This window comes from Esox lucius, chromosome 18, assembly GCF_011004845.1.
Source record: "Esox lucius isolate fEsoLuc1 chromosome 18, fEsoLuc1.pri, whole genome shotgun sequence".
In the NCBI taxonomy this organism is placed as follows: domain Eukaryota; kingdom Metazoa; phylum Chordata; class Actinopteri; order Esociformes; family Esocidae; genus Esox; species Esox lucius.
Window position 1 is genome coordinate 9,894,385 of NC_047586.1, and position 26,535 is coordinate 9,920,919.

The 26,535-nt window shown below is 46.0% G+C and overlaps 1 protein-coding gene across 4 annotated transcripts; it reads right to left on the reverse strand.

The window, feature by feature from the left end:
• Nucleotides 1–1,024: 1,024 nt before the first annotated feature.
• Nucleotides 1,025–26,527, reverse strand: med23 (mediator complex subunit 23). Of its 4 annotated transcripts, none has more exons than XM_010882949.4 (30): nt 26,343–26,527; nt 24,785–24,816; nt 24,553–24,640; nt 24,307–24,431; nt 24,116–24,227; nt 23,868–23,966; nt 23,679–23,780; nt 23,450–23,519; nt 23,241–23,353; nt 23,038–23,133; nt 22,528–22,545; nt 19,931–20,131; nt 19,625–19,768; nt 19,123–19,268; nt 18,702–18,947; nt 17,900–18,042; nt 17,565–17,739; nt 17,018–17,181; nt 16,478–16,602; nt 16,025–16,230; nt 11,462–11,642; nt 11,113–11,283; nt 10,468–10,684; nt 9,588–9,824; nt 9,255–9,420; nt 7,114–7,186; nt 6,742–6,956; nt 5,859–5,979; nt 3,041–3,172; nt 1,025–2,683 (listed from the first exon to the last, which is right to left on the reverse strand). In XM_010882949.4, exons 1-30 carry the CDS (start codon nt 26,391–26,393, stop codon nt 2,489–2,491), a joined length of 4,164 nt encoding a protein of 1,387 aa, XP_010881251.1. In that variant the 5' UTR covers nt 26,394–26,527; the 3' UTR covers nt 1,025–2,488. The 4 variants fall into 4 exon arrangements, with proteins under 4 accessions (XP_010881251.1, XP_019911883.1, XP_010881253.1 ...); XM_020056324.2 differs by having other exon boundaries at nt 16,013–16,230; XM_010882951.5 differs by lacking the exon at nt 22,528–22,545 and having other exon boundaries at nt 16,013–16,230.
• Between the last annotated feature and the right edge of the window lie 8 nt (nt 26,528–26,535).

The window sequence follows — 26,535 nt, forward strand, 5'->3', positions numbered from 1 at the left end:
TGCATACCGCACCAGAATGACCCAATCCTCCCGTACAGTACATTACTGCAACAGTAGACAGCTTTGTGAAATATCCAGAATGACCATCCCCAATCCTCCCGTACTGTACATTACTGCAACAGTAGACAGCTTTCTGAAATACAGTCTCTACGTTCTTTCAATATCTTATGTTAATCATGGATTCTAATGACTACTGTGGTACAGAAAAATGAATTATATCACACCAATCCCTGCCACCAGCTACACTGCCTTTGGGGAGTGTTCAGGCACCTGCGCTTCAAAATTTTGTTGAGTTAAAGACTCACAGATTTGTTTTGCCATCAATCTACATACAACATCCAAAGCAAAAGATGCAAAATATGCAGAGCAAAGCATTTACAGTATGTACATGAGTATTCAGACCCTTTATTTGTGAAAGTGCAAAATACTGAATTCGGGATTTTCTTTAGGGACCTTAGTATTTTTCTCCTTTCATCCTTCCCTAAATTCTGGCCAGTCTCCCAGTCCCTCCTGCTGAGAGGTATCCCCATAGCATGATGCTGCCACCACCACCACGTTTCACTCTACAGATGATATTATCCAGGTGATGAGCAGTACCTGGCTTTCACCAAACATAGCTTGGTATTCAGGCCTAGCTCACTTTCTTGTCTTAAGAGAACAGAAAATATTTTTCAGTCCTTCTGGCTGTGTATCTGCATAAACATTTTACACAAGAGTGGTTTCTGTTTAGTCACTCTACCATAAAGGCCTGATTGAAGGAGGGCTGCAGAGATTCTCCTTCCAGCAGGTTCTCCCATCTCTGCAGTCACCCTGAAGCTCTGTTAGATAGGACATTGGGTTCTTGGTTACCTTTCTGAATACTTCAGTACAAGAGATCTTTTATTTTCAATAACTAGGCACATATTTCTAAAAACATGCTTTCACTTTGTCATTATGAGGCATTGTGTGTAGATTGATGGCAAACTATATATATATATGTTTAATCAATTGTAAATGAAGTCTACAATACAAAATGTAGATAAAGTGAAGGGACTAAGTAAAGACACTGCATTTACATTTCCAAAGTCTCATTCCAGTTTGTCATTGGAAGGTGAAAGGCTTAAAGGAAAATAGCACAAGAATATAAATCAAAACTGCACAATCACACTCCGTATTTCACAGGAGAAAAAAAAAACTGTCATACAGCGAAGAGTTCCTAGCTAAAATGACCTTCATTCCAGTTAGCACAGGACTAGCACGAGTGCCAACCTGAGATCATATATTTCTTGATTGCTAGTGCAGTGATGCTCCACTGGTCAGAGCTCACTCTCCAACTCAGTAATATCTTCATAGACCGCTTGCACAATGTATAATTAAAAGAAGCTACTTTCACTAAAGGCAGTATGAAGGCAGTGACAATTAAGGCATGTTTGATTCAGTCTATTGCAGCCAAATTAAACTGGAACTTATGAAAGATAGGATGGCATGTACTTTGCATAGTAACACAAATTAGGTCTGAAGGACTTTTTATCACAACTAGTGAATGAAGAAAAAAAAACACAGGCAGTGAGACCCTCACTGAAACATTAGGGGATAATAGCATAACCATTTAAAACAACCTAAAAAGAGCAAGGTAATTCACAAGGCAATTACAATCACTCAATTCCATCCACTTCATGACTTCAAGTCTTCTGCTTAAGGGCTTGTAAAGGAGGTCCTCCAAACCACGGCCAGTCTTCATTAAAATCCATTCCCATGTTGTCATCTCCCTGTGGAGGGAGTCCACTCCGACAATGTGGAGATGGAGTTCCAAACACCCCTAAGCCTCCCCAGTCTGTAAACAGGAGTTTGATCAAGTAGCTGACCCTCATTTGACCTTTGTGTGCGTGCATCTCGCTATTACAACATAGAGACATCTGGCAGAGGTCATAAGCTGGCAGAGTAAAGAACCCCTCTGCATAGTACAGGATAACACAAAGGATCAGAAGAACTATCAAAAACAGACTGCACAGTACTAAGACCTTTTATTGTTGCTTTACTTCATGTGAAAAATACAACATAAATCGCCTCTTTCATGATTAAGTGGGGAGTCACAAGGCAATGGAGCGTCTCATGTTATTACAAGAAGAATTCAACCCTTGTCTTTTATATACATACTCAAGCAGACCAACGATTGCAGAGAAAAAACACTGATCTCTTCCTTTCACACTTCTCAACAAGACGTTCCAAAAAAAAAAAAAAAAAGCACTATAAAACTAAAGGTTACAAAACAAGAAGTCTGTTTGTGTGTATCGGTTCATGTCTCGGCGTGGTTGCTGGCCTAACCCTAGTCTGGACCGCCTCGGCGCTGAACACAGTGGGACACGCCGTTGCATGTTAAACAACACCCTCAGGGTCACACAGTCTGTCTGCAACCCGGACCGCCACACTCGACCGGTTTTCCCATGTCAGTCCTCCAGCCGCTGAACCCTGGGACAGTGGGACCACGAGCACAGGGCACGCAGAGCTGTTATTGGGCTACGGACAGGGGAACGTTGGAGGAGCCAGGGTTGCTCTGAGGGGCAGGAGAGGACACTGAAGAGGTCGGCTGGGGGGCACTGGTGGAAGCAGCTGTGGAGGTCGCCGGCTCCGTCTTACTGCTGTGGGTGATGAACCGAAGACGCAACTTCATGGCTGGACGCAGAGTCATGATGATCTTCTCCACCTGAAGATCATCATCATCACAAATGCGCAGGCGCACACACACACACACACACACACACACACAAAGGGCTATTAATACTTGCAACAGTCAACAACAGTAGAGATAATCTAGGCTCGGCACCAAGGGACTGAGGAGGTTCTGGTTATTTCTGAGAGGAAAGACCCCAGCGCCAGCCTCAGTCCCAGACATGAAGCGGTTTGGGGTAGCGAGAGACAACAATCCTCCACCAAGAGGATACGTTTCGAGGAGAGTCTCCAATGTATTTCAGTACAGTGGAGAAGAGTAGAAGCAGGCTACAAATGCAGGACAGAAGAGCTAACACATCCATGACCTAAAAGCCAACAGCATTTCCGTTACCTGGTCTTTGACGCTGTCCCCAGTGAACATGTACTTGATGTGGTAGAGGAAGTCACAGATTGGGTCCATGTAGGACAGGTGTTGACTATGCTGGTCTACAGCCTGGAGCATCTCATAGAACGCCACTCCAATCTGCCATTCACAACACAGAAACACAGGTGGGACATGTACAGCTTTGCTTTCATAAGAGGGTTGTCATCTTTTATCTGCCTTTCAACGCGGTACATATAAGGCCAAGGCTTTGGACCGAACCCAGGTGAGTATGAAGATTTGACTAAGCTATAATTGAAAAGAAAATGGCAAGGCTAAAATGCACAAGGCATCTCCCTCCGCCCAATTTATTGCTTCGTTAGTGGAATTGATTTTTTGCCCATCGATTGTTAGTGTCTATTCATTTCCCATTATATATTTCACTAATAATGTGTTCACCATTAATCCCCATTATTCCTAATCTGTATTGTTTGGATGACAGTAATTTCTGTAAGGCCCTAATGCCTTCAATAAATTATTATTAGGGCCAACAGTTGTTTAACATTCTTCCTGTCAGAGCAGATGGAAAGCAGAGCTCTCAAGGTTTGGTTTATTTCAATCCATTTACGAGTTTCGTCATTACTTGTTTATATGTATTTTCAGTCCTCAATGTGTTTGGATTTTTTTCCTCAGGGGACTGGGATTGTCATTGCAAATGTTTTTAATATGTGGTCAGTCAGACATTTTTGTGTGGATCTGAAAGAATGCTTTGGATAATCCCCCAGCTAGAACAGCCTGGTTTTTACATTCCTAGCAGAGAGAATCTTATGGTACTTGACAGTGCCCATGTCGACGTCTCCAAACCAGGTTCTCAGGACCACTGGTAAAAAAAGAACAACAAAATAACACACACAACATCCCATTTCCACCACAACACTTCCCAGTGGTGAGTAGGTACTTCTTCGGACAGCAATCCCAGAGGTAGATCCGAAAATCCAACACCTATTTGTGGTCAAAAAGCTCCGTCTGACCAAAGCACCTGGTTCCAATCAGAGTTCCAATGACATTTAATACATTTCAGGCACTATCATTTTTGTTTTGGTGACAGCAGATAATTTCTTCTGACAACCCTTCCAAATAACTTCATGGCATGAAGTTGGAGTCTTGTTGTAGTTCCGGAGACTTTGGGACCCCAATATGTTACCAATTACCCAATTGTGATCTTTGGAGATATTTTCCTTCTCACTGTGTGTGGGAGCAAAATACACATGCATCATCTTCCACACAGCTTCATCACGGCTCCAGTTGATTTACATTTCTAAATGACTGCTATAATAGTAGATGGGTATTTTCACCCAAGTGAAGGTTAGATTCTTATGAAATGTATCAAGCTGACAAACAACAAGGCCATTTTTATTCATATTTATCTAAGGTGCCAATAATTTGTGAGGAAACTAAGGATCTGTCCTAGAACTGAGAGCAAACAGAAAGGCATTTCCATTTAATGTTTTAATTATGATTCAGGGGATAGTGGAGGGTTACTTTTTTTGGGCTAAATGGAGGGCCATCAATTTCTGTTTCATAGAGGTCAGATTTCTCCTGACATCCATCATAAATAAAGTACCCTCTCCTACTAAACATTTTCGGAAAAGCATGAAAAGCAGATGCCTTCATTAGGCATCACAACCCTTTCCACAAACATGGCTATCTACAGTGAGCAGACGGGGGCGTACTAGAAAAAGGCAGACATTCCATTACCTCAGGAAAAAAGACGAGAACGGTGCGACAAACAAATGTAGTCATCCGTCCCGTAGCTGAAAAACAACTTGTGGATGACAGCACAAGGTGGTGGTGGTGTGGGGAATGATTTCCTGGTACACGTTAGGTCCCTTGATAGCAAGTGAGCAAAGTCTGAACACCACAGCGTTGTGTATTTGAACCTTTTACTGACCCTGTGTCTCCCTTTATGGCTACAGTTCACCCTTGGTCATAAAGATGCTTCCAGCAGTATAATGTGCTATGTAATAAGGCGTGTACAGTCTCAGAATGGTTCCAGGAACATCAGAGTAAGCTGTTTACTTCAGGGGCCTGTTGGTCCCCACAAGATGGAATAGACTGTCCAATCTGCTACAGCTGCACGATGCCATTGTGTCTGCATAGACTTGCTGTGGAACATTCCTGACACCTTGTAGCAACCTTTCTATGAAAAGTTCTGGATATTCTGGATGCAAAGGTATCCAGTACGTAATAAGTGGATATATAGCCGGGTCTGTAGGCCAAACACATTTAGCCTTTTTCCCCATACTGACATGATCGCATTCAGTTATGAATATCTGCTGTGTTTGTAGATGATTCACCCATAGTGATGGTCGTACCCTTCCAAAACTAACAATATCATTGTCCATTTACGCATCCCAAGACAGGGGGCTGCTGGATTCGGCGTTTTATCAGAGTGGAAAGGTCAACACTTACATGTGAGCAAGCAAAGATTCATTGACAAGAGTGTGACGTAAACCCACTTCCTGACACGGGAATTAATCACGGCCTGTTGTCCACTTCCTGTGCGTCGACTGTCATGACCGAACCGTTCGGGTTAGTCTTTTCTCTGCAATGCCCACAATCCTCTGAATGGCCATTTGATTTAAATTGAGCCAATATTTCTAAGTCATGCCTTTTGCTAGCAAGTGAACATAAGGGCTTGTACACATCTCATTATAGATAATAAAGGAGAGAGCAAAGGCGCCTGCCCAGAAGCTGCCCCGCCCTACAGTAACAGCGACAACATTGCCATGAAATGAGCAGACCCAACCATTACCACCGCGCATATTGACAGGTGTGGCCCCAGTACCTCCAGCATGCAGCGGGTCCTCTCCTGTTGGAAGCGCTGCAGGAAAGGCCCCACCAGGTGGTAGACATAAAGGAGCTGGAACTCCGTCTTCACGATGGGCTTTAACACCTCAGACAGGAACCTAGGGGGGAGAGGGGGACGTTAGACTACTGGTAGACCGACACAAAGTAGAGAGGCAGCCTGGGACGAAGGCGTAAGCGCGCCCGGGGGGAAACCAAGGGGCTGGCCGGCACGGTTTGGTGCCTCGTTTGACGTCCCGTCTGGCTTCATACCACTGCTGTCGACTCACTGCTGACTCCCTGGTTGGTTTACTCGGGTCGTTGTGGTGCGTTACAGTGAAAGGGCCGCGAGCGCGCCCCAGAAGTGTCGGCGGGAGGCGTAGTCACTTGGCTGCCCGTGGAACTGCCAGCCGGGCGTAGCTGTCAGAACAGCATGGTGCCGGCGGAGGACCCCCACCGATGATGACAGTCTGGGGACAGCTGCAGCCTGCCTGTCATGCAGACTGCTGTTCTGTTATGAACCTGGTTCCAGAGGCAGAAATGGCGTGACGGTTCGGTCCAGTGGTAAGGGCACTTGCATATCAAACGGGCTGCATGCTGCGAGGGGACATTTGTTTCCTGGGTTAGTGCTCGGCAGTGCCCCATGGGTTCCTATGGCCCATGACCTGTGAGAAACCTTCTTTGTCATGCCACCGTGTAAAGAAAAGCTCCTAACTAGAGGTCTATGGCTACATTTCACTTATGTACTCTTTCGCCCAGTCGGATTCCCTCCCTGGTCCGGTCTACTCCGGTTCGGGAGGGTTCGGAGCCAGGACCAGGTAGACGGGGCTGAGGAGGGCTTTTGGACCAGGACAGGTAATCTGAGGGCTGGTGGCGGGCCTTACTTGGGGATAAGGGAGAGCTGTCCGATGCTGGAGTGGTGCCAGACCGCGTGGGCCAGGGCCAGGACGTAGCTGCAGTACATCTCTGAGTAGGACTGGTGGCAGGAGGTGAAGTCCAGCAGGGCGAAGGGGTATCCGACCCAGTCCGTCTCGGAGGTGAGGCACGGGCTGCCCAGTACATTCACAATACGGTCGTGCAGGACCACCCAGTAGGGCTCCTAGAGGAAAACACACACACAGTTACGCTCACTTCTCGGACAGTCCTCTCGTGGATGTTAAGGACGCTGCCCATCATTTCCCTGAGCCATATCAGAGGCCACCCGTTTACGGCTCTTGTTTTTCCACAGGAGATATGAGGACAGAGATGAGTCTTACAGGCAGGGCGGTTATCACCAGGCCGATTGCGTTCATCCAGGCGGTGATGTTCTCCCGAGGAACCAGGGGTTGACTGTTGGAAGTCACACAACAACAGTGGTTCCGATCAACACATCATAACATTATGAAAACAGAGCCTCAACATGGCATATTCCGTATGTAGTGCGCCGCTCCTAACTAGCGGTCCATGGCTATGATTGAAAGTCTATGGCAATATTAGAAGCCACACAATAAACAGAGTGGCATTTAAACACACCAACACTTAAAAACAATGAAAAATACATAAATACATATTATTATACACTAGCTACGGTTAGTTAGCTAGTTCACTAAGTTCAGACAAGGTGGCTAGTACCAACTAGCATTGTATTCCAATTGCTCCACCCAAGCTGTTTGTCTCAGTTACACTCCACTATTTGGCATTATTTAACCATCTGAGACGTTATGTGCCGTCTGTGTTATGACAAAGGATCTGCTGCAGCCAGACCCGATTGGCTATGTCTGTACCAGAGTATCCATAGCGACAGACGTAGCAACGTTAACTGAAGTAGCATGAGTCATAATCCCCATAAAACCTAATGGCAAAACTTGAAAAGCAGCTCTTGGTGGAATTACACCACTTGTCTCTACCATAAAGGATTTTTAGATCCAGGTCTGTGTTTTTGTGCAGGCTCACACCACCTCTGCGTTTTGATAACTGTGTAAATATCTGTATGACAAGGTGACCTTAAATAACGTTGGCTAAATAAAGATAAGGATATTTTGAGGGGATTTGGCCTAGCTTGGAGTCGGCGTTCCCATTCATCCCAAAGGTGCCACATGGGTTGAGGCCAGGGCTCTTTCCAGGCCAGTAACGTTCTTCCGCTCCGATCAAAAAAAAATTTTTGTATGGACCTCAACTTGTGCATGGGGGCATTGTCATGCTGAAACAGAAGAGGGCTTTCCCCAAACTGTTGCCACAAAATTGGGAACACAGAATCATCTGGAATGCCCATGTATGCTGTAGTGTTCATATTTCCCGTTGCTGGAACTAAGAGGCCTAGCCTAAACCATGAAACAGCCACAAAACATTATTACTCTAGCACCAATCTTAACAGTTGGCATCATTCATTCAAACAGGTAGCGTTCTCCTGGCATTTGCCACACCCAGACTTGTCAGTAAGATAGTGAAGCGTGATTTATCAATCTAGAGAACACATTTCCGCTGCTCCAGAGTCCAGTGGTGGTGAGTTTAACACCACTCCAGATGATGCTTGGCATTGCGTATGGTAACCTTTAGCTTTGTGTCACCGGTCCGCCATGGAAACCCCATCCAAAAAGTTCCTGGCTAACAGTTCTTGGGCTGATGTTGCTTCCAGGGGCAGCTTGAAACTCAGTAGTGACAGCTGTAACCTTCAGACGAGTTTTACATGCGACACGCTTCAGCGGCCTCGTTCCGTGAGCTTGGGTGGCCTACCACTTCACAGTGAAGCTATTGTTGCTCCTAGCCATTCTTTTTACAATAACAGCACTTAGAGTTGACCGGGGCAGCTCAAACAGGGCAGAAATGTGACAAACTGACTTGTGGAAAATATGGTATCTACGACAGTGCCAGGATGAAAGTCACTGAGCTCTTCAATACAGGCCATTCTACTGTCCATGTTAGTCTATGGAGATTGCATGGCTGTGTGCTCGATATTATTCAGCAATGTATGTGGCTAAAATAATCAAATCCACTACACTGAAGAGGTGTAGCTAACTAACACTTTTGTAGTTAATTATAAAACCACAACTACCCAAAAACAAAGAAAGTCGAAGCTTTAAAATCGGGACTATCCCTTCACAAGCCCAACTAATGATGGTGAATTTATGCAAGTATCAAGAGGCTGTGCCATCAGTCTATAAGAATGTTTTTGTCTAATTAGCGTAGAGACTATTTGTCCCCTTTCAGTAGCTGATTACAGCACCCCATTTGACTTATGACCAGCATTGTAGTGAGGCTTAAACAAATGTATGTGTAGTTTGCCTACTTGTTGTTGAAAATTGCATTAAAAGTACAGGGAGCGTAACCTTTTTTTGTACTGCAACCGGCAAATCAGAGTTTATCCACCTATTTTTTTTTTTTTTACCATTACACCCATTACCCTTGACCCCATGCTGACCTCTTGAGAACGACACTAAGCAGGGCGTTGCCCACGTCCTTGCCGGGCACTGCCAGGGCCATCAGCTCTACACAGGTGACGTGGAGGGCATGGGCGGCTGGGTTGGGGAACTCGTTAAATCTCCAGTCGCAGTTGGGGAAGGGGCCGGGGGACTTGCCAGCCATCGGTGGGTCGTTGGGTCAAGGACGTTACTGAGCCTGAGGCCTGCTGTGAACTCTACACCACAGCGTTGTGCATGTCATCTGAAGCCCAGGCAAATACAATACCACGGACCAATGACGATTAGAACAGGCTTGTTTTTAAGGCCCGCGTGACAGCTCAAACAAAGGATATTGTCGACGAGTCGTCCGATGAGCTTGCAGTAGTAGGTGTCATCCGGGATCCAGATGTTGTCTTCACGCGGGTTCATGCCACACTTGAGGTACGTCTCGCTCAGGCACCAGCCCGGCGTGCGGTTGTCTTTCAGAGAGCTCATGATGGCGTGCACCAGCTTCCTCTTTAAGTTGGTGCGGTCACGCAGGTGGCGTTCGTAGTAGTGGAGTGTGTTGTACAAGTAGGTCACCGGACGGTCTGAGGGGCACATGCAGAAATACAAGTCTGTTAACTCTGTAAGTCGCTAAGCACATCACCACAATACAATTCCAAGTAAAACGCAGAATATTTCTTTATGGCGCTGTAAGACCAGGGATTCTAGTCCATGGGCCCAGTGGAGGGCGATTCAGTTGGCCTACATTGCCCAGGTTTTAGTAACCAAATAGGGTTGACTTTCCTCGTCTCGCTCTAGCTACTCTTTGCGGCTGCTTGGGCACCTGTGATCACAGTGAACATAGAAGGAGGGAGAATGCGTTCCCTCTGGCGCAGAATGATTACGGTCTAGACTACCTGCTTGAGCGAACAGCATGATAAGAAGAGGGCATATCTTGAAATTGATCGTGGCAAAGTCTGCTGGAAGTTCCTGTGATGACCAGGGCCTTCCACACAAACTAAATACCACTGTATCACAAATAGTTGAAAACATACAGGATGAAATTTAAAAAAATCGGAAATCCTACCCTTTATCTAAAATCACCCCAAAGCCCCACATAAGAACAAATTGGTGAAATTCCCCAGTACTCCTAACTCAGTGCATTCTCTGAGGGAATAGATCAAGCCGTGTATACAATCAAAGCAACAGAGCACAATCACCCCTATGGTCCTCTCGTGACCCCCTCACCATGGAACTTGTACAGTCCTCCCAGGTGGTCCAGAAGGGTCTCCAGGGATTTGGAAACAGGCAGCAGCTCCAGGAAGCGGTGGATGACGATGTCGAAGACGGGCAGGAAGCGCAGGCACACGTTTCCAAAATAGATGGGCAGGTAGTGGGATTGTTGCTGCATTGGTGGATTCACCTGCTCTGCCAGACCCTCAAAGTAGAGCTTTTCAGGGTATTTCTGTCATCAGAGGGAAAGAACAAAACAAATATATATATATATATATATTTTTTTAAACAAAGATCAGACGTTGCAACTGTACAACCTTATTTTTTACCTACGTTTTCAGAAGATGGCACTTTGGGATCAACACAACAATGAGCGGTCATGTCAATAGTTACCACAACAGTCAATCACCTTAAAGGTTCACTTAAAGGACACCGTCAAGGCAATGTAAATGTCAGATTTAAACAGAGCTAAATGTCAGTGTGTAAAAGAGCAGGCCGGACAATAGCGGCCTCCCGTTGACATTTAGGTTCATATCGTCTTGAGCTCGTCTTTGTGCCCGCTGGTTCTTTCAGACTCTCAGGCAGCACTGCTCTTTTCACGCCAGGGCTGCCAGCCGAAGGCAGACAGTCGTCCCTCCGGGTTTGTGCGCTGTGGCGTACCTTGTGGTAGGTCATGTGCTTGGTGTGCCAGTCGCTCTGCAGCCAGTGCTCGGGGGCGTTCTCCTTGACGAAGTCGGACACGCGGTTGCGGAAGTCGTTTGGCTTGAGGAGGAGGAGCTGGATGATGAAGTAGCAGACCTGGGCCTCGTTTCCCTCGTGACTTCTCATGGCCTGAACAGGGGAGGTAGAAAGAGCAACGGGGTTCAGTAACTAAACACACACAGCCGTTGAACCAGGCCGGAGTTATATTGTAATTAGTCTACTACGTAAAGGAATTTAAGCTTTCAAATAGTTAAATGTAAACCACAAGACAAGACCATAGGTCCAGTCTGTAGTGTCTCGTCCTCACCAGACACAGGATGAGTCTGTCCAGGGTAACTATGTTGTATTTCCACACCATGTCGTTGAGGATCTCAATGCACTTGTTGAGTTGCTGGCCACCGGCTGACGTGGAAAACTCATAGACCAGAAAGTCCGCGAAAGTCCTGACGTGCGCCACCAGGGCTCGTGCTCCGATCCTCTCCAGAACCCTGGGACAAGACGGGACAGTTGGTCTGGTCAGGGGAGCTGGAGTACACACACTCTACAACACACGCATGAACAAAAAAAACATCCAGACAAACACGCACTCAGGACGACAAACACACACACACACACACACACACACACACACACACACACACACACACAAACACACACACACACACACACACACACACGCGCTCAGTCAAATGTACACAACGCGCAGTAACATGGCTCATTCAGTGCCGTGGGTCGTCATCGCTGAGTAAGCGTTCCTGGAAATTCAAAAGACCATCTGTCAATTATGTGATTACATTCTGATTTAAGGCCAAGCTGTTATCCCAAACACCAGCACCCTTCACAACACAAATAACCACCAGCAAACAGCTTTCTGACACCATCTGCCTCTAATGAGTCAGTGTGTTCCCCTCATCAGCATCCAGACACGGAGCTCCAGGCCTGGGGCCAACAGCAGCCCCTTCCTCTTCCCAGCGGTGGGGCCCCCTTGGGTAGTCTTTCCACCACCCCACTTGGCTCGTCACAACCGTCCCAATTTCCTAATTATCCAGGATCCAGCTATTTAAAGGACAGGAGGAGAGCAGTTTTACAGTCACAAGCTCTGCTAGCCAGTCATTACCAGACAGCAAGTGACTGCATGAGCAAGAGCATGTTCCCATTCAAAGCACTTACTCACCCTGTTAAAATATTCTCGTGGGTTTCAGCGACGGTAAATCAGATTTCTAATAGCGATGTGAGGCGCCTGACACAATGATCGAAAGTCATCACTCTCTGCTAGGTATTAACATTAAGAGGTCATGCACGTTTACAATAGGAAATGCAATATTCATTCCTTAAACTCAAACTCGAAGTTTAGAGGGTTGGAGAAAACTTAAGGGCGAAAGAGGAAAAAACACCTGGAAGGGACTAATTACAGAAGCATTTCTAACAAACTTTTTCCAGAAAATCTCTCCGGTAGTTCATGTAAACAGCTCCGTTCGCAGATCTCAGCCTTTTGGCCTGGCAGTAAGCGGACGAGCAGTGCTCTCCAACCCTCTCCGTCTCCTGGCCTGTGGAGCAATCAGATAGCACATAGCCTCTGTGGAACGGCAGTCCTCATCACAGCTCCAGGGGGACTGGCTGTGAGGCTGTGTTGAGTAACACACTATGACAGGGAACCGGCACCAGCAATAATGGCTGCCAGTCCTCCATCACTGCTTCTGCTTCAGAAGACCCTTTAAAACGGCTCCAGAAAAACATATAAAAAAAGACAACAGGGTAGGTGGAGGGATGCAATCGTTACTGCCGGAGGGCTCTAGTCATGAAATCTAACGAGTTCCCTTCATTCTTACCTGGGCTCATAGTCATGGCAGATCATTTCGGTGGGTTTTATCCAATGTCTCAGGACCCACACATTAACACAATCATACCCTGGATCTGAATAGACATTGAATAAACGTTGAATGGACGTTGAATAAACGTTGTGTAGCTTGATGTTTTTCCTCATAATCCTGGACTATCAGACTCCCCATCCGATTACACTTACAGGTGCAACAACACATTCACTTAGACCACAATCTATCGTTTCTTGGAAAACATTAAGATCCTTTGATGGTCTTCCAGACTCTACCTCCAACTACCCAAGGATGTCAGAGTAAAATACGTTCATTTTTGGAGGGTCTTTAAACAATACCTTGTGAGAAAACAATTATGAAATCACACTTTAAACAATAATCAAATTGTAGCCAGATAACATAACAGACATCTAATAATACATTCTGCAGAATAAATAAAATATATATATATTTTTTTTACAGTTGTAGCACAGAAACTGTTACAGAGTTAGGTTCACAACTCTAATAACATACATTTATTTGATATTATTTGACTTAAGTTAATGTGTGAACTGGGTATGCAGGAGAAACATGCTGATGTGGTGGAAGCCAGGACAAAACACAGACCTTATTTGAAGTGCATGTAAAAATCCCTAAAGGAAGATATTAATGTAGTAATAACACAGAATCGCTGTTCAACTTGTACCGCAATGCTTTATGGGGATTATGACTCATACTATTTCAGTCAATAGCACAGAAATGTTAATACATGACAAAAATGATATGACAAATATATAATAAGGCTACTCAGCGAGTGAAGATCATCCTAAACTAATAGGGATTAAGTAGCCTACTTAAATGATAAGACCTATAAACAATTGGGACTTTGGCCAACACAGGCGCTACACATCGACAAGAAAATTAATCTACTTTCACACTTAAGCTACATCAAATGGATGTGGTACTGGTGACGTTAAATGCGAAAATGTTTTCAATATCCATGAAATGGTTACCAGACGTTGTGTTGTTACCCAAGGTCTGGCAACACAAGACGAGAAGCCCACTGAAGTGATGAAAGGACCGTGTGCAAAATGAAAAGGATTTAATTTCTGTTCCCTGCCTATTCTGTTCATGCTTTTCCCCTCCTCATTATTATTTAAAGTTGTAAGATTAAGCAAAAAGCTGCATTTCCCAAGTCGGTCTTCACTTCAGCAGTAATGAATTCACCAACTAATCAAAAGAAATGATGACAATTGGATTCCTCTCTAAATGCAGCTATCCTGAGACCACACAGAAGCACCAAGACCTCAGATGAATGGAAATAATCAGGTTTTTTAATCCAGTTGCACCCCCCCCCAACCAGGGGGATGCCAGAGTGCTTCTGGGGAGGCATGAAAGAAATTTGAAAGCAGTCATCTATATATTTTAATTGTATAATTAGGGAAAATGTAAAGCCAAAGTCAAAATGTTCTCTAAGAATGAATACAAATCAATGGTACATAAACGCTATTGGTATTACTTAACACCACATATTTCTTTTCCTGGTTTTCTACACAGCCAAGAGCAGGGAATTTGCCACTGCCTCTGTTACATTACAGTTGTATGCTATGAAAAAGAGAAGCTGTCTAGTTTTCTTTTTAGCAGGACTGATCGAAAACATGACTGCTATAGATGATTGTTACAGGATCTCTCTCTGGTATAGAGGCTGACTCCGCTTGCAGACCTTACCAATAATATGCAGAAAGAATACGGGAACATAAGCACAATTCTGGGTGCTATGTCGTAAATAATGAAATAATAATGTAGCGACTACATCCCAGCCCACAGACTGTAAGAACTACACCCAGTACAGGCAGTACTATAAAGACAAAATCTTGGCTTTTATAAGTAATTTCTATTTAATTCTAAACAAGTACAATTTGTGTTTTATAACAGCCTAGTTACAAAATGTCTAAAGGCTTAGAGGTCTGCCAGTCTAGAGGGTGTAGCAAATGCTTAACATTTTCTTTATAGGCTATGTATAAACTTTGAAGAAAAGATTAATAATAAACCCTAACCTATTAAATTACATTTAAAAATGCATAGCCTTTGATATTATGAAATGATGCCGCCATGTTTTCACATTGTTTTTCACAGCATTCAGCTCATACACGGTTAAGTTTCAATATTTAAGAAGCAAATGGTGAACACACACAGTCACCAAACTGACGGGTCTCGTTTAAGTTATGACTTCAGGTGGACATTATGATTGGAGTGGGTTTTATGGCAGTGTTCAGGAAAGTCGTGGAGCGTTGCAGAACAACATGTCCAGAGTGATTTCTGACATCTCAACTCTGCTCACATGCTCTGGTAAGATACGGACGGACAGTTACATGGAATGGCTACATCAAGTTATTTCAGCCAAAGGGAGCAGCAGCAGCTATTGAAGCCTGGGGGTGTACTTTTGTTTTTGGCATCAATGTATATATATATATATATCAAGAAGGTTATTTTCTTTAACTTGACATACTGCAGTAGACAGCAAGGATTTTAAAAACCAACTGATGTTTACATTTCCTAGCCACAGTGCTTTCAAAATCTTACTTCTTGCTCTTCAGACTTTTAATCTGGGCGTCTGTAAATCACTTTGTGGCAACGGCTGATTTAGAAAAGGGCTTTATAACACACATTTGATTGTCTGTGTGTGTGTGTGTTTCATCTAAACAACTGTCCTTTGCCTGGAGAGGGAACAGCTGTACAACAGCGAGGTCATGACCCCTCCTCCACGCCCCTAACACTCACCAGCTCAGCCAATCAGAAGTGATCTCATTCACACCCAGCCAAAGTGTTCATCTTACTGGACGTATTCTAGTTCACACCACTGTATTAAAATAATGAACATATATTGGATATGAGCAAAGGCCAATAGGATAACAAGCACAAAAAGTCTATGAGCCTGCATGGTAAAACATTATTTGTTCTGAATTTCTTCATACTATGCAAACATACGCACATTTCAGGTTGCTGAACAAGTGTGTGAATGTGTAAAATAGAATAGAAGTGAATACTTTGTGGTGTACCTGAAGCCGATCTGGTTGATGTGGTCCGTCTCCAGGAGCATCTTCCACAGCAGACAGAGGAAGAGAGGCGGTGAGCCCTGCATGGAGAAGTGGGTGATGATGTCATTCTCGTTGGTCATGCTCTTCCACTTCCTGTACTCCTCCTCCACGTTCTTCTTCAGGTTGAAGCGGCTCTCCTGGGGAACGTTGTTCTGTTTGAAGAACGCCTGGGGGTGGCAAACAAGCATGGTTTATTTACCTTCCCGCTGCGAAACAAGACAGAAACGAATAAGTTCCACCGGGACTTGTTGTCAGTCATCAGAAGAAACATGAATGGGTACCGTCTCTGTAGTAGGAACATTTACATAGCCTCTGGGTTGTGAGGCACTGCTGTGGTGATGAAACGGGATTCCTTGAGTCAATAATTCAACCAGTGTAGACCTAAAAACCAGTCAGTGAATTTTCCCCCCGTACCTGCAGAGGAGCAGGGAAGCAGCTGAGCGTGTGGGAGGCCCAGTTGTGAGGAGTGAAGTTCATAATAGTCTGCAGGATGTCTTTGCACCACGTGCCCTGGATGGAGTCAGAACCTGTAAAGAAATCTGGGACGGAGAACACTTTTATTAACGCTAAACTGACAACCAGCCACACTGATCAATAATTATACTGATCACATGAACATTTCATATGCTCTGATGACTTTCTAGGTACATTAGCATATTTTACTGTACCATTCATAGGCATATTACACACATATATATCATATTAAATATTTCTATCCATATTTTCCATACACACCCCCATTCTACACTCTTTGGAATGACTGCTAGTTAACATTGTTCTGTATATTTTTACTTGGTATATTCCTTTATGCTTACTGCATAGATGTCGTGTGCCATGTCACAAGAATTTCATCGTTCAGAATGTTATTCGCTGCATTTGATAAATAGAAGACTTTGATATGATGAGTCTCCACTGTTCAGCTGGTCGGTGGATAAAGGCTAGACCGGGGCTGACCTGTGACGTGGGTGGCCCTGGCCAGGGTGAGGATGAGGGCACGGTTGAGTTCCTCAGATTCAGCCGACAGCACAGTTTTCGGGTCACTGAGGAAGCGGGTGAACTGAGGCTGAACCTCTGAACTCCCCAAAGCTGTGATCAACCTCAGAGCCGTGCTTTCCACACTGAGAAACAGAACCAGACAGACCAAAAAAGGCTATATTAGAAAAAGCGACAGGTTACGCAGAAGTTCCCCTTCGCCAAGTGCTGACCCACTTCTGGGTTCCTAGGGAGAGCTCGTATTGAATTGGCAAAGATTGAATTACTTCTGCTCAATAGCATCTCACAGCGAGGCTCATTTTAACATAATGTGCCCGTGCTAAATCAGTCTCGCTCTGAAGTATCCGACAGCAATAACGTAATAAGCCTCGCCCACCAACGCAGGTGCTCAAAGACCTTAACCCGGGCCGTACTGACCTCAGAGGCAGAAACATGACATACCCCGCGGCCTAGAAAGCTCCCCCAACGCCAAACGGAGGAGGGAGTGTCTGACCCTGTGGTTACTGACCAGAGGTGCAGCTGGTTCTGGTTGGTCTGGGGCACGGCGGCCAGGGAGTGCAGGTGGCTGAGAAGCTGGACGCGGTAGTGGGGCTGGATGTGATGCATGCGGTAGCTGAACATCTCCAGCAGAGTGTGAAGAATGCCCCAGGCGTGAGACTTGAACACGTTTGGCAGCAGCTGACCTGATGGGACAAAACACTGCGGCGTTACAACCTCGTGCCCGGCCCGTGGGTTTTTCAAACGCAGTTCTGGCTGACCATATGCGACCAGGGAGTGGTTAGGGTCGTGTTAGTGGTGTACAAAACACGACTGTGGCCTCTGTGAACACGGCCCAAGACTTACTGATGAATCCTTTGATGCCCAGGGACTCTATCTCCATGTAGACCAGGAGTCGGCTGTAGGTCTCCACGAGGGCTGGGGCCAGGGCAATGCTGGACTTGGCGTGGGCCAGCTTGATGACTCGCGTGGCGATGCTATGGATCAGGCTGGAGAGAGAAGGCAGATTTCATCAGGCTGGTGCCCAAAGTCAGAACACTGGACATGCAAGGGTAAATATTTGCAAAGAAGGGCTGAATGTACGATAAATTATTAGCTTTGAAATTGTATACAGCTTTTTCAATTTCAATAACTTTAATTGCCATCCGGCCTGGTTGCAGAGGATGAATGCAGTTTGAAATGATTATCACCCACTGTCCTAACAGCAGGGGGAAAGATAACAGACGTCACGCTTCAACGCTCGCATTGTCTTTCTTTGTGATTAAGTAGAGCCATTTCTTGAATGTCTTTCCTACTAGGCTATTCTAAACAGAGCAAGGGGAAATTATGACAACGTTTAAATGTTATGTGTAAATAAACGTCACCTCTAAGGCCTACTGCATTTTAAAGATGCCAAATCGCATGTCCTTAAATAACTATTACAGACCATCCACAATAAAGCCTTTTATGTACTTTATTACTGCAGGGGAGGTTATGTAACTAATCAAAAACATCACACAAAACAACCTGAAATCTTCCTTTCGACCTTCCTGTAAACCAGGGACGGTACATTCAGACCACCAACATGAAGCAGTACTATTAATACAATATGAAGTACTACTACTAATATTACTATTAGTAATCCATCCCCAACGGAAGCACCGCCCACCTCATCTTGGCGTGGACGGTGAGGGAGTCCAGCAGGTTCATGGGTAACGGCGTGACGGAGCCAGACGCCGTGCAGTTGGTGCCGGGCAGGGTGATGCGCATGCTGCCGTTGCCGTAGATGGTCTCCACCAGGACGCCCATGGGCAGGGTGAAGCACTCGGAGTTGGTGGAGTAAGCGTTGCACAGCAGGGCGATCTTATAGTCCGTCATCCCCAGGGACTTGTTCCTCAGGCTCTGCTGGAGGAACCTGAAGACACGGCGCGAACATGATGAATGATGTCACGGGGGGTTGGGGGGGGGGGTACAGGAGGCATGTCGATCAGATCGCGGATGTGCGCGAGCCGCCGCACTGCGGTGACCTCTGACCCTTTGAACAAGGGCCTACGAGACTGATTAGGGCCTGTAAAGACAGGGACTCTTACTCGTGGTGTAGTTTCAGGGAGTGGGGGATGGGGATCTGCAGCTTGGAGTTGTCGTTCTGGGCCTTGCGGTTCAGGTGGATCCAGATGCACGTCATGGCAAAGGCGTGGGTCGACTGGGGCTTGCTGATATCTGGCACCGGGATGCACTGTAGACACACACACACACGCACCACAACGCCTCTAATCAATGACAATAACCCAGAAATGACTGTGTTAGTGAAGCTTTACTACACAGATGAATTAACGCTAATGGCTGTTTTGCCCCGGCAGTAAGTCAGGGGTGACGGAGATGGGCCGGCCGGCGCCGTAACCGGTTCCCCTGGGCTGAGAGTGGAGCCGCCCGGTACCTGACCTCTGAAACACTGACTACAGGGATGTCTGGTGGGCCATGTTCCCAATGCTACGGTATAGGTCCAACTCCTGATCTCCCATCCGGATTCTGCAAGCATGTTAACACCTATACCCGAACACACACACACACACACACACACACCATGGCTACCTCTTTCTCCGGGTAGAGCAGATCGAACAGCTTCATGACGGGGAGGAAGTCAGCCAGGGCGTTCTTCTGGATGCTGCCGGAGATGAACTGGAGGAGCACCCACATCAGGTGATCTCTGCCTTTGATCAGGCCTCGACCGGCCAGCTGAGGAGGCACACGGCAAAGAGACAGACCTACATCAACAGGTCTTACTGACAGTGTGGAACAGAAACATTGTCCGAACTCCACCCCCCCCCCCACCCCAGCAGGACACGACGGACAAGGCCGGGCGCGTTAAAGCTAAAGGGCCAAATGAGGTCACCCCACCTTCTGGTGAAGGGAGAGCACCATGTGTGGGAAGCTGGCGAACTGAAAGAGGACGAAGAAGATGAGCTGGCTGGAGAGGTGCTGCCACAGGAGCTGGCTGGTGCCGCCGTCGTCAAACTGCTCCTCCGTCTCCGAGCGCTCCATGGCGTACACCACCAAGTCCACCAGCTGGTCCTCCAGAACCGGGCAGCGCTGCTTGTGCTGTGAGGAACCCAACAAGACGGGTGTCAAAGGGGCAGCGGGAAACGCAGTGAATGCACAGCACTTTAAACAAGGAATTCTCTTTAGACACTTCACCCAAGCAAGTAGGACCAACCGACAGTGGCTACCGAGAAACAGTGATTTAAAATGTGTCCTTTGACCAGCCTCATTGGACTGCCTCATTCAAGTTCCATTGCCTCTCGCCCTCAACTCCAAACGTCGTCACACAGCAACGCCACTCAAAGCCTCGTCGCCCAAACGGGGGGTGTCAAAGGTCGGTTTCCCAACAGACTGTCATTGGCACGGCACACAAAGGGAACACACTCACTTATGCACCGGAGAGGATGACATGAAGATTACACCACTGCCAAAGAAAGCCCTGATCCCAGAGAAGCTGCACCATATCCACACTTTGGTTGCTTTTGGTTACAAATAATTCATTTCAGTGATCAATTAAACGTAGCTGTTAAGCCCACATCTGTTAAACAGGTAAGTAATTTGCACGGTTTACGTGTTTTACGGTCGGCCTTAGGGTGAGGAAACAATGGCCTCGTGGTGAAAAGGCTCACCGAAAAAACAAAGCTTATAGAGCGAGAGCAAGCTGAAAAAATACCCAGTCCTTTGTCGGTTCTGTCAGCACAAATGCAGCTTCTTCCGGTGATATACTGCAGCTCCCCTCGGAAGTGGCATGCAGGACGGTACTGGACACACTGCCATTCACCCCAACATCACACTGTGAGGAGGAGGTGGGGTCACCTCCAGGACGCCGCCACGCAGTGGCACAACACAGGCTCTTTTGATATGGGGGTTCCTTTACTGGATTCAGGCTGGTCTGAGAATAGCGTCCCTGTCAGAGGACGCGTGGACAACGACCTCATTTAGGGAATGTAAAGAGTAGAAGCCATCCGCTTTGGGATTTACATGTAACGTTACCTAAAATATGTATTAGGCTTGTTGCCAGGACAGAGATTGAGTTAAAATAGAATTGAATTAATGTAAACGAATTTGATGAGGCTACTTTAGTAAGGCTCAGCACATTCATTAGGAAAACAACTCAACTCATTGTTTTCACCATGACGTTTGGCAGAACCCAGGTAATTAGCCAGTCAGCTGAAGACTCACAAATGCTTTTGAACCCAACCATCACTGTCGTGGAGGGATACAGTGGGTCTACACAATCCAATAACGCAACCTCAATGGCAAAAGACATGTTTGATCATGCTCTTATGGGGAAAAAGGCATGGCCAATTCCAGACGTTCCCCCGAGTGCATTTAACTCCACCACTGGATGATAGACACAAAGCCTGTCTCGGGGTCCACATTCAAATGGGAAACTCTTGCAGTCCAAACGTCAAGAAAAACCTGAACCACAGCTCAAAACACATAGGACTACACATTACATTCAGGCATGCGGGCAGATCAGGGCTTGAAATTAACATGTCATTCTCAGGCACGTTAGTCTTTACGTTTCGAACAGAACATTTGCAGTAGTCTTTGCGGATTTGGTATTGTTGCTGCATGTTTCAAATTGTCAATGTAAAAAGGTGTGTCATTCTCCAATACTGTCTATAGGCTATTACATTTTACAATGTAACGGGAGAGGAACTAGTGTATTTAATAATGTTAACACACCACCGTAAGGTGAGTAAGTATGTCACCCTCGCAAGTGATTCTATTGGTTCACATTTGACTAAAATACGTTACTTGACATCTCACAACAGTCTTTACAGTGCTGTTCAATGCAAAAACCGCTATACAAATTCACCAAACCTGTAACTGTCTACCTAATAATGGGAATCTAAAGGGGCAGGGGTGATCGTAAAAGGAGTCTCTATGGGAGTCAATCAACTCTAGATCTGCCACAGTGCACAGGCAGTTTAAGAGTGTGTTTCTGTTGAGTCTATGTCAATAGGTGACATTCCAAATTCAAGTAGAGCAGCCAATTAGAATAGTCAATAGAAGTGAAGGGGGTTGTGCCAATCACATGTTACAGTATTAGTATTCAGAATCTTGGCATGTACGCGAGACAGAATTTTTTAATTCCAAGACACTTATCTTTGGTAAATACAACGGTATGTTTGTTAACTAAAGATTGGAGAGAGATCCTGACAGGCAGCAAAAGACACAGCATCATACCCTCCAATGAGAAGTGATGTTTGCTGTCCACACTTGGCAGCCAACAAGGGTATTAAACCCGTGCACATCATGCAAATGTGATGCTCTGTCATTGTAACGTTAGCTATTTTCTCAGACATTTGTCTCTTAGGTAATTTCAAGCCCTATGTTTTGCTTTATTTTTTTCTGTTCGTAGTACTTTTTCGGGGTGATAAGCGTGGCTAGGAAGCTGCGTCCAGTATCTGGTTAGTCACAATACAACAGGAAGATTGTGAACATACCTGAGCAATGTTCAAGGTCTAGAGCATTGGAGGATGGGCAGGGCAAGACAGGACAGAACAAAAATAAAAGGAAGAAAAAAGAAAAGACAAAACGGTGACTAGGAGGCCAGCTCCAAGTTCCCCTGTCAGTCAGTATTGTCTGAATTGTCCCGGAGACACATCAAGTGAAGGGGCACATTAACTGGCGTATTCCTTGACAGCACTGCGTGTGGTTGTTGTGTCCCTGGGCCAACGGTGGGGCCAGACAGAAACTGAATCATGGACGATCTGTGTTGCCAAGCGGGGCTGAAGAGGCACAGAGTAGACTGACGACTGGCTTAACAGAATCAGAGCAATGCCAACCATCGTTGTCTGCCTAAATCTGGGTAATACAGCCACACAGATGCACTTTATATAGGACTCTATACTGTACAAGAGGGACACCTCACATGATCCAGGGGTGCATATAACAGTAAGGAAAGAGGACGAGGGAGGGAGGGGATAGCTCACAGGGCAGGAGAGGAGCGGTACCTGCTTGTTGAGACCTAACATGTTGCAGACCATGTCTCGAGAGTAGGGCTGCTCCAGGACGTAGCGCAGCAGCCCTGTCTGTGGCTCAAACAGGTCCTGGTGGAGAAACACGCACACAGCTTGACCAAAGCTTTGACCCGCAGGCTTCATACCGCATGCTGAAATGACCTTAAAGCTGGTGACGGGTACAGTGGCAGTAGTACCTTATCAAAGGGCAGCATGCCTCTGAGGGGGAAGCGTAACGTGGTGGGGTCCAACTTCCAGGAGTTGCAGATCGCTCCAGAGTTGTTGACCACTGGAAGGAGGCTGCATCTCCCTATGGTTCAATCATGTGACCAGTAAAAAACACATGGATGTATTTATGTCGAAGCTGCTCAGTACTAAACAGGTTGGGTGTAGGTGATAGGCTTACCACAGATGGAGTTAATTCTCGCAGTGGGACGAAAGCTGTCAACAAAGTCTGAAATGAGACTGCCCAGGAGCTAGAAGGAGACAGAGAAACGTGAACGGTGAATTTTAAGTGAGAGACATGACATTTACATGGTCTGATGTGAAAGATGAACAGACATCACATTGACAAGGTCTAACCCTACTTGCCAGTGTACACAAATGAAATAAATGTAGCCTGGTTATGAACATACCCAATGGGACAACGTCCCCTCAGGATAGAGTTTCCTGATCTCTGTAATGGCAAAGTAGGCAGGCAGGAGGCAGGCGTTCCTGTCCAGGATGTACTCCACCACCTGTCAGGAGATCAACACATATGAGCAGGTTACCTGAACCTGAAATCCAGAGACTCCCCTGCTAATACTCATGGCTGGAAGCGTTACCTCTCGTGCGGCTAGCAGCTGCTGGACAACCGCTGAGCTAACAGTGTTGGGGATCGTCTGAATTTTATCCAGCAGAGCCTTCAGAAGATCTCTAACTCCCTGCAAGGGGCACAAAGCACAGAGTTCAGTCACGTAATTCCAATAAGAAATAGTAACCTTAATACATGCATAATTAACTATGTAGGCCACATTGCGTCACACAGCTTCAATGATCTTACCGTGTCTGGTCACACGGACTGAGATCTCACCTTGTAATCCACGCCACCGATGATTTTCCGGATGAGTCGGAAGGTCAGGGCCCATAACTGTGTCCGCTCCCACTCCAGGTTATCTGAACTGATCAGGGCCTGGCACACCATCCTGCAAAGACATTCCAGTTGTTTCTCCTGTCCACAAACACACGACGCCGGTTCCCCCCCGGGGCAAAACCTCTCCTTACTTGGGAGGTAACAGGCTGGTTTCCACAGCCATGGCAAGACAGTCGTAGAGGAACGAGATCCGTTTGGGGCTGTGCTGGCCATGAATGAACCGGACGATCCACTGCACGCAAAGATCATGAGAGTCCTGGAAAACGGAAAGCGAACTTACTGACACAAATGGAGGCGTGGCAGAAATAAAAGCGCACGACGCCGACAAGGTTTGAACATTCAAGGCGGCACGTGTCACGTCTGGCCCGCTTTCTCACCGGGGGGAGCGTGCTCCAATACTGACGAAAGGCGCCGAGACAACTGATCAGTTTTGTTCTCTCATCCTCAGGCGTGTCCATAAACATGCTGAGGAGGAGGACAGGGCAGTAAAGACAGATATATAAACAGAACCACACAAGCACTGCAACAATTCTTCCTTTACACACTAGATACAATGCATTTCTAGCCTAGCTGTGTCTTCACAAAACAATTACGCTCGAGTTGTCTTACCCCGCAAAGGCTTCCTCAATAACTTCGGTTTTCTAGAAAAATAAAGATAAATATTAAATGTAAAGACAACAAGTTTATGCTTAAGAATTTTCACTCAATACGATCGCTAACAACAAGGTTAAATTAGTATATGGGCACCAATCTCTTCCTCGGCCCAGTATAACCCACACTGGTGGGTTACTGATGATACTCATCGATGGTACTGAGGTGGAGTGTGTCCAGCTTCAAACTCCTGGGTGTCGACATCTCCGAGGACCTGTCCTGGACCCTCAACACCTCAGCCCAGGTCAAAAAGGTGCAGCAGCTCCTGTACTTTTTGAGGTGGCTGAAGAAAGCCCGGCTGTGCACCAAGATCCTTGTGAACTTCTACCACTGCACAATCGAGAGCATTCTGACAAACTGCTCCATAGCTGACCGGAAGGCCCTACAACGGGTGATGAAAACCACCCAGCACATCACTGGTGCCCAGCTTCCTGCCATCGCAGACCTCCAGTGGAAGCAGTGTCTTCACAGGGCACACCACATCATCAAGGACCCTTCACACCCATGCCACCAACTGTTTGCCCTCCTTCCATCAGGCAGGCAGTACATGTCTCTTCAGTCCCACACCAGCAGGCTCAGGAACAGTTTCTTCTATCTACTGTAACCCTGCTGAACTCTGTGACCCAACACTTAGCATATCACCCCCCCCCCCACACACACCTCTCTGGGACCTTGTTGCAGTACTCCCTTGTACTACTCTGACACTGCCTTGCTATGCCTGATAATGGACATTTTCAGTTGTCGAAGGTGTCTACCTGCATTTTTACAGTTGCTACACACATGTCTACCTCAGGACCTCATTTCTGCTCTCTCTGCATCCTGGGTGCACATGCTACTTTAATACATCACTCCTTCATTTGCACATCTTGAATGCCATTTTGAAACTTTGCACCCAAACAACTATTATTCCAGTATTATACCTAATACTTGTAAAATGGCTGCCCTCCTCTGTTTGCCTTATTGCACATTTAGTATTGCTCATCTACACATTCCACTGGTAATAGACACTTAATACTTGTAGATGTTCTGCCCTCCTCTATTTGCCATCATTGCACATCTACACACCCCACTGGTAACCCACATATACTTAATACTTGTAAATGTTCTGCCCTCCTCTATTTGCACTTCTGGTTAAATGCTAACTGCATTTCGTTGTACTGTACTTGTTCTGTTTAAATACAATAAAGTTGAATCCATTCTAATCTATTGTGATCCTGGCTGTCACTGGCTAACACGTTAGCCATTGCATGTTTGCCTCACTTTACAGAACATCTTGTTGCAAACTAGCGGTTTTGCCATTCTTATTGACATGCATCATTATTTGAACAATACAAAAACAGTTTGGGCTGGGTGTGTTTTATAATTTTGACACAAAGTCGTTGGGCCATAGTAAGTGGGGACGGTAACTAGGTAGCGTTAACGTCGCTGCTAACAAAAGATAGCTAACTAGCTAACCGTACAGTAACTGGCTAACGTTATCTGACCGAGTTAGTTGGCTGATACAGAAGTCACATACCACTACATCTTCAAATATGCTCTGGAGCTGGGTTTCCATTGACATTGCCATGATTTATCAATTAAAACAAACATTTACTAAATAATGTCAGAAACGTAAAAGGCACTTTTCAAAACAGCGCCTGGTAAACACTAAAAACAAGCACTTCCGGGTCACGATATTTCAGAATAAATGTCTCGACCGGTGCTCATGG

Coding starts and splice junctions, on each gene's coding strand:
- med23 (XM_020056324.2), bottom strand. CDS start 26,393: ATGGCAATGTCAATGGAAACCCAGCTCCAGAGCATATTTGAAGATGTA. Junction 11,284..11,461: donor ACAGACTCATCCTGTGTCTG/GTGAGGACGAGA, acceptor TCCCCTGTTCAG/GCCATGAGAAGTCACGAGGG. Junction 10,685..11,112: donor AGCACATGACCTACCACAAG/GTACGCCACAGC, acceptor CTCTGATGACAG/AAATACCCTGAAAAGCTCTA.